The 17,740-nt window shown below is 42.2% G+C and overlaps 1 protein-coding gene across 2 annotated transcripts in view; it reads right to left on the bottom strand.

The window, feature by feature from the left end:
• The window catches only part of CNTN5 (contactin 5), a 1,437,092-nt gene that overhangs the window by 405,087 nt on the left and 1,014,265 nt on the right, over positions 1 to 17,740 (bottom strand). For both annotated transcript variants that reach the window (XM_068266844.1, XM_068266845.1), the window contains exon 10: positions 4,470 to 4,572. In XM_068266844.1, coding sequence (XP_068122945.1) covers positions 4,470 to 4,572 — 103 coding nt within the window. The remainder of the gene's footprint in view (positions 1 to 4,469; positions 4,573 to 17,740) is intronic.

The raw sequence follows: 17,740 nt of genomic DNA, 5'->3' as shown, positions 1-17,740 counted from the left end.
CACCTCAGTGAATTGTCCATTCTTCTTCTTGTTCCCCCAGTCTTAAATCATTTTTTTTTTAAATTTGACTTTCAGCCAAAGTCACATTTTTTGACAGGAAGAGGCTGACTTGCCACAATGTTCCCTCCTTTCACCCTCCAAACTTGGTGGTCATACTTAGGGATTCTCTAGTGTCTCCATATGCTGTGTGGTCCCTCAGCTTTGCCATCCTCTCTCCTCCTTGTTGGAGCTATGCACCCAGTTCACCCCTGAAGGGCGCATTCTCTATCCACTCCGCACATGCTCTACATGCACGTTCCTCCACGGCTGTGTGCAGGAGCCTGGGCTGCGAACTTTCTTGGCAAACATGGATATGAATGTTTCTGAAGCATGCAAGCCCAAAATACTATTAGCCACAACAGCTATTCGGAAGCATGATTGAAGAGGGCAAGCTTAGTGAACAGAGCATGTCCCCTTACTCCGACCAGGTCCAATTGGATCTCTGAATATGGAGCTTAGTTACAACATGGAGGGGAAAGCAGTGATGCTGAGAGGCCATGCAATTTATGGGACCTTTTTGAAGCCCCAGGTATGGTCACCTCGTACATTTTTGCTGCATTCAGATACCAGTAGGGCCCATATCCATTTGTGCCAGCGTGCATCTCTGAGAAGCATGCCTGCACTTGTGTTGATTGAATAGGCATCCGAATCCCTCTATGGGAGATGAAATAAAATGCTGCTAACCATCTATTTTTTCCCTGCATGCGAATTGGGTCGCAGCCTATTGATTTCAACAGGAAGTAATTCCCTGTCTGAATTTGCGTGCAGGAAATTGATCTGACTTGCCCCTGGTGGAATAAGCCCTTTACAGGACAACTGCAAACTCCTAAAATTAAAAGGTTACATACTCACCAAAAGAGGAGGGAATGCTTTGTATCCCTTCCCCTTTCCTCCATGCATCCCCTGGTTACACCCCCAGGCCTCCATTCAAATCTTCTGCCAACTGTGTGTTTGGGTCTCCCCAGAAGTACTTGGTGCTCTTAGTACTTCCAAAGATGAGCTGCTCCGTACTGCATATGCTTAGGTCCATACTCACACCTGGGCAGTGCTGAGCGGCTTATCTTAGGAAGTACTTGGAGGCCTGAGTACTTCTATAGCGTTCCAAATGAGACCCGAAGCCCTTTGACATTACAGTTGGAGGCTGGGACTGGAGGTCCGGTGGTGGAACAAGGGAAATCAAAGAGGAACGAGATCTCTCAAAGGGATCTAGAGCCTCCCCCACAGTAGGTGATTATCTATTTTTTTTTTGGGGTGTGGGGGGGGGGGGGGATAAAGTTGTCCTTTAAGGTTTCTGCTCATTATAATTAGACACCAAGAACTGATTATACTTGGCTGCATATTTTAACCACACCTTTAAAAAAAATTCTCTTTTTTTTTCTATAAAAGCTGCTTATTTCTCTCACATGGGCCCATATGCAAATATCTTTTTCTCCTGAATTTTCACCTAGGTGAGCTTTTGAAACTTTTCAATAAGATGCCTTCTAAACCACCAGCAAGGAAAAGAAAATATTCAAAATAATTTTGACAGTACTTTTTTTCACCTCCTTTTTGGTACTTTTTCCATTAGAAAGTGCTGAAAAGTTATTCTAAACGTCATTCTAAAGATGAAAAATTATTTCCTAAGAGAAAAAGTTTATACTACAATATGATATCAGCACTGCATAATATGTTGGCACTTTATAAATAAAATAAATACATAAAATAAAAATACATGATATCAATAGTTTAGATGCACGTATCGTTCAGAAAATTCCACTGATGGAACTTTACAGAGAGCAGGGAAACCACTAATACATGCATTTTTAGAGACACTTACAAAAGTGTAAGAATTAACAAACTTCCGTGAAAGTCCCTCACACGTTTGCGGCATCTCTAGAGGTCATTTTTCTTTGTATCGCGGAAAGGCTAATTTATTTCAAATGAATCTGCAAACAGTGATGATAAATAATTTCTAGAGCAGAAAGGTGTCAATTACAAGGGAGAAGAAGGTGCCAAGTATCCAGACGGCGCAAAGCTATCGTTTATTAACACCTCCACGCTGGAGGGACCCGCCGCGTATTGTTCCTTTCCCATGCCAACGAATGAAGCGAAATTTACTGTGTGATCAGGAGCTCACTCGTGTCGCAAGCTATATTTTCACTTTTGGCTCTAGAGGTTTGCTGTATTGTGGAGTAATTATTAGCTGATGCCCAGGGTCCAGAGGCAGCCTGACTTGTACTCGCTCTTCCATAGCATTGCATTGTGTAAAAGTGCACCTGTCATTTTGCTGCAAAGGTTTAAAGTGAATTACCTGAATTGAATTTCTAATGCTAGGTACACACCATACAATCTTCTGTTAGATTTACCTACAACATGGAAAAAAAGCTATCTGGCAGGTAAATCTAAAAGAAAATCTAACAGAAAATTGTATGGTGTGTACCTAGCATTAGATAAAACGAGCAGTGATGAGCACAAATTTTGCAATATTGTAATTTTGCATCCTAATTCACAATTACAATGCAAAATCGTAATGCGAAATTTCATGAAAATTTGTAATTCATCTCATAGGTAAACGTAATCAGGGACAATAGTTGTGCAATTTTGCGTAATTTTTGCATAATTTCAACTTTAGCGGCTAATAGCAAAGCCCCCATTGGTACCAAAATTGCTAGGTAAGTTTAGGGGAATAGTAGGAATAAGTCAAAAAACGTTTTTGCAAAAAGATCTTGTAGTTTTTGAGATAATCGGTTTTGATCACGCAAAGGAAAAATGGTTTTATAAGTTTAAAACCTATTTTTCCTTTGCATTTTCAAAACTGATTGTCACATAAAACTATAAGTTCTTTTTTAATTTTTTATTTGTTCCCACCGCTAAAGTCGGCACAAAATTATGAATGGATTACCCAAAATCAATCGTAATTACATATGGCCGTAATTACACAAATTTTGCATAATCGTTATGAGCAGATTACGATCACTACTAAAAATGAGATACTCACCCAATAGCAGGAAGACTCTGTATAGTCCAGAAGCTCCCCTGATCCTCCTGCAGCCCACAGTTCCAGCATTAGGTTCCTCTAAACAAATCTGACAAGAGCGTGTGGGATCACTTAAAGCGGATCCGAGATGAAAAGTAACAATAACAAATAACTTGTCTATATATCTTATCTAAAGTTTAGATAGTTTACTCAGCAAATCTAGTTGCAAACAGCTTTAAAAGTTTAGGATTATTAATTTCTGATACAATGAGGGCAGCCATGTTCTGTTTTTCACATTGTCACAGGCCTGAGGGCTGAAGATGCTATCAGCTTGCCTGTGTGTAAATTCAGTCCCCTCTCCTCCCCCCTTCTCCCCTCTGCCTCTGAAATCTCTGGCTAGTAACCTCCTTCTCCTCCTGCCTAGACTGAGCTCCCATAAGCCCTTGCTACAGTGCCAAGGCTCTCTGAAAAGCTGTGGGCGAGGCTTGTTTAGTTTATAGGGAATTAGAGTATTAAAACAACACAAAAAAGTATTTGGCTTGAGGAATGCCCTATAAACTATTTGAAAGGAACAGAATTATGCACTGAGTAAAAGTTGATCTCGGATCCACTTCAAGTGGCAAACTGATGCAGCGGGGGTGAGTAAGCAGCGTTCAATCAGCTGTGACACTCCATAGTAGGAAGCCGAAAGTTTAGTGTTGGTGGGGTTTCGGTGAAGGGGCATTACTGTTACGTGTGTGTGTGGGGGGGGAGGGGGTTAGTGTTAGCCATACGTGGGGGTTAGTGTTAGGCATTGGTAGAGGAGGCAGGTTAATGTAAGACAAAGGTTAATTGCTTATTGTTTCAGGACATAGATTCTATGTCCTAATTTGTGCTGCTGTACATTTTAGGACGTAGCATCTGTACAGCACTGTTGCCCTATCAGACACATCCAATCACTAGAGACACACAGGCTGGGGATGATGGTCCACCACATGCTCAGCTAGTTATAAAATATGGCATTTGGGGTATAATTTTAACCGGGCATCCTTTTTACATGTACGGGACACAAAGCCACGTCCTGTCCAACAAATCTCATTGCTTGCAATGCAACAGCCAGGTATAGATTTCGCTTTAGGCTTTTCAATGCACCATATATACGACTGAATAAGCAGCATCTGTTTTACGAGCAGCCTCTGCTGTTTCCATCCGAATCCTCCTTAAATCTCGGTTGAACCACACATAAAAAAGATCTGTATATTTCCAGAAGAGGCAATAAATATTTCATACAGTGAAAACAGTGGAGAGAAGTGTTTGGGATTGCAGGGCTTATCACACTTAACAATCATAACGCACTTTCTGATCTTTAGTAGCCTCGCGAGCTCCACTAAAACCCAGAATAACATCAAGAATCCAGGTAGATGGCCGAGCACAAATGAAACTCAACAACCGCTAATAAACAACGGCTCCTGATTTGGAGGAAGTTTGCACTTACTTGCCGAGCGCGAAGCACTCCATCCGAACGGTGGTTCCCTTAGCTGCCGTAAACGTGTATGGAAAGTGGACCTCAATTTTTGGCTCATATTCCCCCATCACTCCTGGGAAATAAAGAGAAGACATAGAAATAACATGGATATTGCTTCTTTGCATGTTGCAGACTTTTATTGTGTGAATCACTTCCATAAAAATGTTAAAGGGAACCTTAAAGGGGAACTGAAGAGAGAGATACATGGAGGCTGCCATGTTTATTTCATTTTAAGCAATACCAGTTGCCTGGCAGCCCTGCTAATCCTATGCCTCTAATACTATTAGCCATAGCCCCTGAACAAGCATGCAGCAGATCAGGTGTTTCAGACTTTAAAGTCAGATCTGACAAGACTAGCTGCATGCTTGTTTCTGGTGTGATTCAGATACTACTGCAGATAAATGGGCCAGCAGGGCTGCCAGGCAACTGGTATTAATTAAAAGGAAATAAATATGGCAGCCTCCGTATACCTCAGTGTCTGTCACATCTCCTTGAACCCCATTTTTAAACTTAAATGGACTCAGTACTGCAAAGTACTTAAAGATGCATACCATGCATGTAGCTTGTGCTCTCCTCTTTCATTTGATGCCTGAATTGCCGTTCTACGCCAACTAGTTTTTGCTCAATATCAATTTGAAAATTGTGGTGCATCACTGAATGAAGCAGGAAGAGGAAGTGACACGCATGGCCATTGAACAAGTGAAGGAAGCAGGAAGAGAAAGTTACATGCATGGCCACTGCAAGAGGCTCCTCCAGAGAGGTCATAGCAGGACTTTGTATGAAGTCGTTTGGCCCCATGCATTTTATAGCGGCAATAGCAGAGCGAGTTTGGATAAAACAAGTGGCTGGTAAGTGTGCTGATACACTCGTTTGTTTGTGGGAATGCTCAAAGGGACTCTGAGTAGTGCCCTAAAATAAAAAAATTCAGTTACCTGGGGCTTCCTCCCACCATAGGCCGTGAGGTCCCCCGGCGTCATTCTGGCTCCTGTCCGTGTCCCTCTGGCATCTCCCATTACCGGCGACACCCGGGTCTTGTGTCAGGCTGACTCTTCCTGCCTTATGACACTCCTCATCATCACGCCGGCCGCTATGCTTCATCATGGCAACCGGCGCGACAGTCCTGCGCATGCGCGGTTTTCTAAATCTATAACGCGCATGTGCAGGATTGTCACGCTGGCCGCCGTGATGACGAGGAGTGTCATAAAGCAGTAAGAGCTGGCCCGACGCCCGGCGGTAATGGGAGCGGCCGGAGGGACAAAGACAGGAGCCAGGATGACGCCGGGGGACCTCGCAGCCTACGGTGGGCTGGGGGAAGCCCCAGATAAGTGACATTTTTTATTTTTGGGGCTGCTCAGAGTCCCTTTAAAGGCATACCCATGACAGGTGCTCGAAGTCCCTTTAAAGAATTGTCTTTTTTTCTTTACAGGGCTTTCTGTTTGTAGCAAATGTAAATAAGAACCATATTTACACAAATGGACTAAATGGAAAACTGCGTAATAATAAAAATACTTATAGCATATATATATATAATTTAAATAAATAGATTTCAAAAGAAAAAAAACTTTTAAAAATTAAAATATTTATTTAACAATGAATGCCCTTTAAATGATAGGGTCAAAACATGTAGAAAAATTAAGTAGAAAAAAAAAACATCTGAAGAATAAATACATTGCATATAAATCCAATGTTATATCTTGAAAATATTGAAGTATTTAATAAAAGCACAGATGCTGTTTCTTAGCCTGAACATATTTATCTTTTATGCAGCCATATCAAGAATCCTGCTGTTCACATCGTCTATTTAGTAGAGGAGTCACAGCTGAACTTGGTGACTCCCCCATCATCACTCCTCGCCCCTCCCTTCCAAAGCCTCATGCTGTCTAGCTGGAAAGAATAAGTAACTGACGTTCACAAGCAAGCTTTTTCTGAGGCGTCTGTTCACTTAAAGAGGAACTCCAGTGAAAATAATGTAGTAAAAAAAGTGCTTCATTTTTTACCATAATTATGTATAAATGATTTAATCAGTGTTTGCTCATTGTCAAATATTTCCTCTCCCTAATTTACATTCTGACATTTATTACATGGTGACATTTTTACTGTGGGCAGGTTATGTAAGCTGCTCCTAGCTGTTTTGGCTGTTAGAGACAGCTGTAAACAGCCATTTCCTGTCTGTGAACATTGTTACATTGTGGCAGTTTGCCCAGAGTACCGCGGTACTCAGAGCTTCTTGTGGGAGGGGTTTCAGCACAAAATCAGTCATACAACGCCCCCTGATGGTCTGTTTGTAAAAAGCATGATATTTTTCATGTAAAAGGGGGTATCAGCTACTGATTGGGATAAACTTCAATTCTAGGTTGGAGTTTCTATTTAAATGTTTTGGTTTTTTTTTTTTTTAAAGGCCAGTACATCTGTATAAATAATGTGTATTATAGAACTAAAAATGGACATTGTTTTTCAGGACTTCACCCGCTTCATCAGGTCTGCACAAAACAGTGCCCACATTTTGGTTGACCCTGACCCAAGACAACGGGACCCTCAGTCTGTAAGTGAACCTAGTACTTTTTAACCTATTAGTACCACTCAGTGTGGGAAGCTGTATCAGCCAAAGCGGTTCCTAAGTGGATTGGGACCCTCGATCTGTAAGTGAACCTAGTACTTTTTAACCTGTTCTGTGTTTACTTTTATAAAACTTTCTTGGAGAAACACCACAGAGAGGATCACTTTCTTTCTTATCTTGATACTTGGACTCAGTTCCTATGTAGGTGGAAAGCACTAACATTGAAGGGACTCTGCAAGTGATCTCACAAGAACTGAGATAATCTACATACAGATCTGATCTGCATAGCGCTACAAGTTTATATTATCAGTCGATTACTGGATAAAGGAATTGACCCCCATGTGGCTGCAGTGCATATGAGTAACCCTTTTGAATCTATACGGTATTGTGGTTTGCTATTGACTGTTGTTTAATTTTTCCTGAAAAAAAATATATAGATCATTCAGGTGTAATAAGTAGTGATCAAGTTATTGCCAAAGTAATTAGAGCTGCGCTGAACTGTGAAAACAACCTCAGTAGCCAAGTGATGCAGATAATGTCACATGTATTTGAAGTATATGTAAAGTAAATATGTAACCTCTCTCTGAAAACTCAACCTAGAATTGCAATAAGAAATTATGGCGTGATGCCCTAAAATATCCACCCTTCCAGGTCACTGTCTATATGGCCTTTTCATAAATTTGCCCTAAAGCTAAAATAGAATTCTGAAATTTGCGCACACCCATTTCTGTCCACTGATAGTCAAAGAATCCATCTCAGTGTCACACACTTCGCAGGCATGACTGCAGAGAGACCTTTCCCAGTGACCTTTCCATAAAGACAACATTCTATGCAAACCATTAGGCAATGCAAGTAAACAGCAGCACTCCAGTCTCTGCGCAGTGAGGATAAGTGGAACAAGGCAGCATTTTTAAAGGCAATATATCATTATAGAACAGGCTGTCAGAGCTACTCATAGAGCAGCTGTCAGTTACAGCTGTGATTTCTGAGTGCTTTATCTTCCCATTAGACTAATGATTTTTTTATTTGCTAAACTGTAAACAATTGTAGGGCATCATATTTTTTCAGAAATTTATTCAGTTACTGGTGTGAGCAAATGAACCAAAGTTTGTTTGGAATGTAGATGTGTTCAATGTGGTCATAATCTGGAAGCAGATATAGTATCAGTACCATGGAGAGCAACAGCCAAAGAGTAGTACATTAAAGAGAACCCGAGGCGGGGTTCTTACATCGCAATCCCCATACAGAGGCTGGGTCTGTCTATAGAGCCCAGCCTCTGTTGCTATTTAGCTTCCTCCAAACCCCCCCCCTGCGCGCTGTGAGACCCCATAAATCACAGCCGCGCTGCGACACGCTGCATGTTTACTTCACTAATGCCAGTCTCGCCGCTCCCCCGCCTCCTGAATCGCTCTGGTCCCCGCCCACGTCCCTTCCCTCCCCGCTGATTGGAGGGAAGGGACGCGGGCGGGGACCGGAGCGATGCAGGAGGCGGGGGAGAGCGGAGACTGACATTAGAGAGGTAAACACAGCCGCACAGCGCGGCTGTTTTTTATTGGGTCTCACAGCGCGCAGGGGGGGGCTTTGGGGGAAGCTAAATAGCAACAGAGGCTGGGCTCTATAGACAGATCCAGCCTCTGTATGGTGATTGCGATGTAAGAACCCCGCCTCGGGTTCACTTTAAAGGGAACCGGAGAGGAATGGTTTATTAAAATAGAAAAAGATTTCATACATACCTGGGGCTTCTTCCAGCCCCATAAGCCTGGATCGCTCCCACGCCGCCATCCTCCGTTTCCTGGAACCGCCGGTACCGGGCCCGTCACTTCCGGCGGACGCGGCCAATTGTCCGCATCACAGGGGCTCCCTCCATACCATGCGGCTGCGCAGTAGTCAGCCTCATGCGTACGTCTATGGAGGGAGCTCCGTATGATGCGGAGAATCGGCCGCGTCTGCCGGCCGACTGGCCGACTCGCGGCAATGACGGGACCCGGTACCGGCGGATCCAGGCAGCAGAGGACGGCGGCGTGGGAGCGATTTGTATGGGGCTGGAGGAAGCCCCAGGTATGTATAAAACCTTTTCTTGATCCTCTCTGGTTCTCTTTAAAGAGAAACTGTAGTGAAAATAAGATAATGAATAAAATTGCTTCTTTTTTTCAATATTTATTTATGGATTATTAAGTCAATGTTTGCCCATTGTAAGATCTTTTCTCATTTTTTTCTATGGAGGATCGATAAATAGGGATGGTCGGAAATACCTGGAAATTTCGATTTCCCCCAATACCACTTTCCATTTTTCCGATTTTCTGATTTTCAATTTTTGAGGAGTATTTTGTAAGTAATTTTTTTAAAATTTTTTTTGTATCAGAGAATGCAAAAAAGGAAGAGAATGGAACAAAAATTGGAAAAAACGGAAATCGGAAAATCTCGTGATTGGCCTAAACTCTGCATAGTCTGATTAGTCCAATGCTTCCAAGTTTTGTAATTGAGCTAAAATTACCGAGTTTATTTATTTATTGTATTTATAAAGCGCCAACATATTACGCAGTGCAGCGAGTTGCTGTACATCGCATTTCCATGGAATTACGTTTTCCGAATTCTGATCAGAAATGCAGATTTCCGATCTGAAATGCAGAAATTTCAATTCCTGAGATCGGAATGAGTAATCCTATTGATAAACAGACTTCTTTCCCCCTGACAGGTGAAGGGAGACCAACAAGTATTACTCAGCTCCAGGGGCGTAACAATAGACCCTGCAAGGGATGCAGCTGCAGAGGGGCCCAGAAGCTGCAGGGGGCCCTGTGGAGGGAGGAGTTTATTTTCCCTGTCCTTAGAGACTGACAACTAAGGGTATGGAAAGAAAAATTCTGCTCTACACAATTTTTCGAATGACTGTATCTGCTTAGCCACTGATAAGGAATCATACAAAGTTTTGCAGACACAGATTTGTAGACAGTCCCTATTCAGTGTTCAGCAGGGTCAAGGGGGGCCCCCATCCAAAGTTTCGCAGGGTGGCCCAATGAGTTCTAGTTACGCCACTGCTCAGCTCTGCAGATTATTAAAGAGGAGGACAGAGGGGTTGGCGTGGTCACAAGTAGGGATGAGTTTCCAATCGGAGATCAGCTTTCTGTGGCAGAAATTGGTACTGCAGAAATCAGAATTTTAGGCCAATCAGAAGACTTAGAAGTATAGGGCCCCATTTACACTTAATCAGTTGGTATGCATTAGTGTGCGTTAGTATGTGTTAGTCCGCATTTTTTCCATAGCAGTGCATTGGAAAGAACATGTCAGTTAAAACGCGTCAAGTGTGAAAGGTGCTATAGGAAAACATGGGCATTACTTTGAAAATCAGTTTTCTTTCAGTTATAACGGAGAGCAACTGATTAAAAGGGCGTTATGGAGAAAACTAGGTGTCTGCCATAACCCTGTTATCATGTACCTAACATTAGGAGCTTCAGATGCCAAGCAGTTTTTTTTTTAAATGTGTCCTTGACGGGTTATACAGAGCAGATGCAGATATCCTTCCTGACGCATCGACGTGTCATATCCCTCTGCTAAGTCAGGCTGAGTTTAATAGCTGATTTCTCCCCTCTCTCTCTCTCTCTCTCTCTCTGATTTACAGGACATACAGGCTGTGTGCTGGGGAAGTTCATAGCACTGCAAACAGAAGTAGCCGAGTGAGTGAAAACGGGACTGTAAAGTAATTTACCTTGCTTATTTGTTTATCTAACATCTTCAACATTCCAGCGTCAGCTTCAGCAGAGAGAGAGAGCTGCTATGGAGCAGCCCCAGTCAGCAGAGGAAGGGGGGATGGGCAGGATCTCTGCATGAGCTTTGTATAACCTTTTCAAGCATTTAAAAAAGCAAAAGCTGCTTGGTTTTTGATGCTCCTAATTTAGGTACATGCTAAGAGGGTTATGCCAGAAAAACAATTTTCATTAAAGTGCCCCTTTAAGTGTAAAGGTGGGCCTAAGACAAATCAGAGAATGCAGACATTTACCACGGTTGCTGATTGGAAATGCAGATTCTGTATATAAAGAGAAAGATATAACCATGGCATCGAAATGAGAATTGACAATGTTATCCACAAACATCAACCAACAATTTGTAAGGGACATATCCCTGTATAAAAGCAATTTGAAAAAAAAAATTGGAAATGCAGATTCTGCATAATGGCATCTGCAAAAAAAATAGTGGATTCTGCAAAAAGAAAAAAAAATACATGTAACTAGCTTTATTGACAAAATAACAAAAAATAACATTCTGCGAAAATCGGAACCTCTTGGCAAGCGGAAATCCTTCAGAATAAAAAAACAGCATGTCCGACCATCCCTAGTACCAAGTGTTATGAGTGGAGCAATCACAAAGACTACACTTGTTATATGACCCCTAGAAGATGAGTCTTCTGACTGTGGGGTCACCACAGGGGAGAGAAGGGGGTGTAAAGACAAAGAGTTTGTTATCAATGTTTTCCTGTTGGCTTCACGATCCCTACTCCAACACCTTAAAAAGTCCATAAAAAGTGTTTTCTTATTACTTATTAGGTAGAGTGAAGTTCACACTTCTTGCCTGTAGATGGCACCATGATATTACTGTCATACTGCTGTGATACCTCATGATTACATGGGATCTATCTATGCTGTATTATGGTTGTTGATTCCAGTTCTTGACTTCAGTACCGGTGCTAGATATACAAAGTAAAACATGGCTCGATGTATCATACTGTAATAATTTCAACAAAGGTAACAGAGGCGCTCAAAGATTAAAATCACTAAATTTAAAATATATCAAATGGGGGGTGCTGGATGATACACCTCCCCAGAAAAGACAAATCGCACTGATTCACATAAGTGAACAATTTAATTCTTACTCCACAAAAACACTTGCACTATAATAATATAGTTCCAGTTATTCTGCATTTGTAATTACTGGACACAACAAATTGGCGATGAGGATGAGTGCAAATAAACCTAGTTTGAGTTATTCTGCATCCGTGATTACTAATGAACACAACAGGTGGGCATCAGTGCCATCCCAGATGGTTCTGGAGTAAAAAGGTACAGGCTGAGGGACAGAGTGGACAGGGTGGTAGTGCTGATGTTTATTTGGAGAGTGATCGCTCACCTGCCAGACTGGCCCGACATCAACCCACGTATGGTGAGTATTAGCCTGGACTTCTGTGAAATCAGTGTTCTTTCTTATCTGATAAAAGTGTACTTTAAAGATCAACTCCAGCCTAAACAAACATACTGTCATTAAGTTACATTTGTTATGTTAATTAAAATAGATAGGTAATATAATCTCTCACCCACACTGTTTTAAAAGAACAGGCAAATGTTTGATTTCATGATAGCATCTTTTTGGTTGAAAGGAGGTGACAGGGTGCATGAGACACAGTTCCAACTGTCCTGAGCACCTCTCCCAGTTGCTAGGCAATGCGAATAACAACATAGGAAATCCCATCATGCTCTGCACAGCATCAGGGAAAAAAAGCCTGGGCTTTTTTTTCTTTGATGGGTGGAGCTTAGCTAAAAATGCAGCTAAAAATTATGCTTTGGTAAGAAAAACAAAGTTCTGATGCTGTAAAACTGTTAAAGAAACACCAAACCTTTTCAGTGCTGCTGAGCAGATTTTTAGTCCGGAGGTTCACTTTAACTACCTCTAAACATTCCATTGTGTGCTTATATTTTACTGACAGCTGGAAATCCACACAAAGACAGGAGGAAGATGCAAGCTGGTTCCCTGCTGGAACAGGAGTAAAGGATAAAGGACAGCGGCAGTGAAAAACCATAATGCCCACCGATAATCCTCTGCGTTGACCTTATCTTCATATTTTCCCTTCAAGCATCTGTAAAATCTTGGCCTTTTATTTGGCGGCACGTGCTCTGCTTTGCATTTGATCTCCCGTGCTCGAGCACTTTAGCTGCCTATTCCATCTCCTTTCTTCTGCGTCTCGAGCATTTCACAGTTTAAATAGATTATCACGTCTACAACTTGTTTTTGTCCCTGTAGATTTCCGACACGGTAAATTTATCTTACTCTTTTGGATTTGTTTTCTCAGTAGCACTCACAGTCTTATTAATCTCTGCCTTCATAACAAATGTACCCTTTGGTAGTCGCTCTGCAAATGTCCGGGAGAAATGTCACTACCTTCTTCTTTAGAAATGGCTCCATTTGTTATTTAAAATTAGGAGGCCTCCAGCCTAATCAAATTTCTATAATTCATTACTACTCTGTTCTTTTGTTAAAAAAGAAAAAAAAAAGTAGATGAAAAAACAGAACAAAGGTAATGAAGACACTTTCTGTTTTGGGAAATAATGAGAGTGTTCCGTATACTTCTATATGTAAGCTTGGCTTTAATCACATAAAATCACTGATTATTATTATATCTTTGTTAGCACTTTACAGAGTACAGTCAAGTCTCTTAAAGAGGAACTCCAGTGAAAATAATGTAATAAAAAAGTGCTTAATTTGTATAATAATTATGTATAAATGATTTAGTCAGTGTTTGCTCATTGTAAAATCTTTCCTCTCCCAGATTTACATTCTGACATTTATCACATGGTGACATTTTTACTGCTGGTAGGTGATGTCACTGGAAGGAGATGCTGCTTGCTTTTTTGGCAGTTGGAATCAGCTGTTATTTCCCACAATGCAACAAGGCTCCCACAGTGTGATGTCAGGACCTCAGAGCTGTAAGGAGCTGACATCACACTGTGGGAGGGGTTTCACCACAATACCAGCCATACAGAGCCCCCTGATGATCCGTTTGAGAAAAGGAGTAGATTTCTCACGAAAAAGGAGGTATCAGCTACTGATTGGGAGGAAGTTAAATTCTTGTTTAAGTTTTCTCTTTAAGGTAGCCACTAATGATACAATTTGCTGAACGATAGTTTGCAAACAATTCTTGAGCATGAACGATCGGAAATGATCGTCTGTGACCACACATGGTAAAAAAAATCTCCTAACCAATCCGTTCAGATTAATGAAATTGATCCGATTTTCAGATCAATCCCATCAATCTGATTGGATTGGTTAGAAGATTTTCGTCTGTTAGTGGTCCCAAATGATAATTTCCGATCGCTCACAAATAATCGTTCCTCAAATTGTACCATTATTGGCCACCTTTAGGATTTATTCCGCTAGCAGCAGCGGCCATTTCTGATTCAGCTGCAGCTCTGGTTCTGCTGCGAAGCCGCAGCCCAAACCTGGTGGAATGCGTTGAAAGTGCTCGGTTGAAAGTGCTCAATTGCATGTTTGTTACAGCGACCGACGGGTGCGACAGACGCCACCTACCTGCCTGCCCCAAATGTAAATGTCTCTTCCCATTGCTTGTGCAGTGTAAAATCTTGCTTGTCCTCATGCCGTGACTCCTGGACCCCCTGTTGCCATCTTCCTCACGTGGCTGGCACCAGGCGCATGTGTAAGACATGACGTCACCACATGGTACACGTGTCACATGATGGCACTTGATGGAGATGACAGAGGAGGCTGGGAGTCGTGGCAGCAGGACACAGGGCCGGCGCTTCCATAGAGGCAAAGAGGGCAATTGACCCAGGGCCCCAAAGCCTGTAGAGGCCCCCCAAGGTGTCCCTCCTCCAACTTACCTGTACTCCTTGGGGACCCTGCAATGGAGCAATGAAGGACTGACAGAGGAGCATGCCTGCCAGGAAAGACATTTCAGGGCCTGAGGGCATAGTTCACTTGGGGTGTGTTTTGGGGGGAGGGCAGCTGCAACAAAGGGCCCTAATGCCGGTTTTTGTCGAGGAAGATTTTTTTTGGCGAGTCCCCAGCTTAATCTTGCCCCAGGGGCCCCATTGTTACCAGAACCGGCTCTGGCAGGACAGTTGAAATTTTAACCCACATGGACACTGAGAGGGACATTGAGATTTGGGGGGTGGCCAGACAAGCGGCAGACGAGGCACTTCTAGGCCGATTCTTCATGTATCAGCTTCTGATGTATGGGCATTCAACAGATCTCTCTCCAGAGATCAGTCTCTTGGTTAGTCTGCCCATACCAGACATCGCTAGATATATGGGCACTTTTATGAAAGACCACATTCCACCGTTGTCCACATGTTGACAAAGAGAACAGTGATGGATTTGTTTTGATCCAGGCATGCTTAGGGGTTAATTCAGCCATCCAGATTCTTCGCACATAATGGTGTCTTCTGCAGCACCGATCAAGAGCGTGCGAGATAAAAGCCCATTTCTCTTCAATGCTTGTTATTTATTGACCTTGTGGCAAGGGAACCTGTTTAAAATGAATTGTTCTGGTCATTCCAAAGGTTAGGTGGGCAATAAAAGAGTATTCATTGCACCCATGTTTATCTGGGGTATGAGTTAAACGGTTATTTTTGCCCATTTTGAAAAACTGTAGGGAGATACATATCAACTTTTTATTACAGTTTAGCTACTTTTATTACCTGTTGTATTTCTTCCCTTTGTGGCTAATTCATGGGCTATAAAAATATACTGCCTAAGCCCCGGGGAACATAGGTGTATTACAGGTCACGGTAGTGTTGGAAGGACACAGTATATAAGCGTTGACTTTAGTTAAAAATACACTTCATGTTACATTTTCTGTGGTCAAATCATTGTAGCCTTGTTTAAATCGGTTTTCCTAAACCAGTATACGATGTTAACACCGTATTTATTTGCAATGTATGCTAAAGTTAAAGTGAACCTTAAAATGTTTTGAATTACACAGTTTGCAAGCTTTCAAAACATTTATATTGCTAATTTTTATTTATTTATTTATGTATTTATTTAAAGGGGCACTATGGCGAAAAATTGTAAAATTTAAAATATGTGTAAACATATACAAATAAAAAGTACATATGTTTTCCAGTGTAAAATGAGCCATAAATGACTTTTCTCCTATGTTGTTGTCACTTACAGTAGGTAGTAGAAATCTGACAGAAGCGACAGGTTTTGGACTAGTCCATCTCTTCATGGGGGGATTCTCAGGGATTTATTTATTTTCAAAAGCACTTAGTGAATGGCAGCTGCTCTGTCCAACTGCCAAAAAACCGTGTAGCGAGAAGGGAAGCTGGCCATCATCATTGTTTAAATATTTTTTTAGGGAATGTCTTTATCTATATATATAATAGGCTAAGTGCCTCAACCTTCGAGCAAGAAGAAGAAGTAGTGCCCTGCCCCCAGGGCGTGCCTCAACCTTCAAGCAAGAAGAAGTACTTTGCATGAGAAAATGTATGCGTGCTCAAACACCAAGTTTAAGGCTTCTTTTCCACTGACTGTTGAGCTGTGTGCTCAGCAAGCAGTTACCAGGCAGCAGTAAGCAGTTACCAGGCAGCAGCAAGCTGTTACCAGGCAGCAGCAAGCTGTTACCAGGCAGCAGCAAGCTGTTACCAGGCAGCAGCAAGCTGTTACCAGGCAGTAGTGAGCAGTTGTAAGAGTTTGAGAGGCATTTTACTGCCTATCAACTGTCCGTGGAAAAGAGGCCTACCCTAGGAAGTCTGGCTTTGCAAATCTGGCCTAATTGGCTATTCATGAGGCAATGCTCATGCAAATTTGCTTTTGCATGCCAAACTATGCATGGTCAAAAAACCAATAACGCAAAGCGGTCACCCTGCTACATGCCAGTGATGAGCGAAAATGCAAAAATTTGTTTCGACAAATTTTTACAGAATTTTCGCCTAATTTCGTTTTGACAGGCAAATTTTCCATCTAATTTTTTCGCGTTAATTTTCGCTTAATGCGTTACTTGCGTATTATTGCGGACATTTTCCGCATAAGGGCATTAGCGTCCGCATTCAGAGAAGTTTCTTGAGCATTATTGCGGACATTTTTCCGCATAAGGGCATAAGCATCCGCATAAAATGAATTTTCGATGCTGGTCGAAAACGCAAATATTTCTGAGTTAAACTTGGTGTTTCAACATGCATAATTTTTCTCATGGAAAGCATTTTTTGCAGTTGTATCCTTTGAAGGCAGGTTGTGAATGGCTTGCAACGGTGGTGTGAGCCCGCAGTGAGTTGTCTGCGCCTGTCCCCCCCCCCCCCCGCCCCTCTGGAGTGTTGTATGTGAGCCAGCCCTGAACTCTAAAGCTCGGGGTGACCCATGCTTCACTCCTTTCTCATGTGGGGGGCCCAAGTTAGTGCGCATGAAGCAGAACGCAATGGACGTTAAAGTAAGTGCCTGTTTTTAATATTGTATACTTAGAGAAGAAAGAAACCGGCACTGCAGATCTTAGGACTTGTGCTTTAAGACAGGCATTAGGTGCTGAGGAGTTAGTATCGGGTTGAGCTTTTAGTTGCGTGCTCAGACCTTAAAACACAACAAATTCGATATAGCAGATAGTAGAGGAATGGTCGGCACATGCAGGGTAATCAGCGTAAAAAAGCTTTATTCCAAAAAGGCTTCATGCAATATGCCTAGATAAAACATCCATAAAAAAGATAGATCCTACCCGATACTAAGATGGCTGTGGTGTGAAGTGGGAGCGGTGGGGGCTGCCTTACAACCGTTTCGCTCTCCTAAGCGTCTTCAGAGGCAGTGCGCATTGCCTCTGAAGACGCTCAGGAGAGCGAAACGGTTGTAAGGTGGCCCCCACCGCTCCCACTTCACCCCACAGCCATCTTAGTATCGGGTAGGATCTATCTTTTTTAATGGATGTTTTATCTAAGCATATTGCATGAAGCCTTTTTGGAATAAAGCTTTTTTACGC

Source organism: Hyperolius riggenbachi, chromosome 2 (assembly GCF_040937935.1).
Source record: "Hyperolius riggenbachi isolate aHypRig1 chromosome 2, aHypRig1.pri, whole genome shotgun sequence".
Taxonomy (NCBI): Eukaryota; Metazoa; Chordata; class Amphibia; order Anura; family Hyperoliidae; genus Hyperolius; species Hyperolius riggenbachi.
Note: the sequence above shows the minus strand (reverse complement) of the source record. Positions and strands in the feature narration are given on the sequence as shown.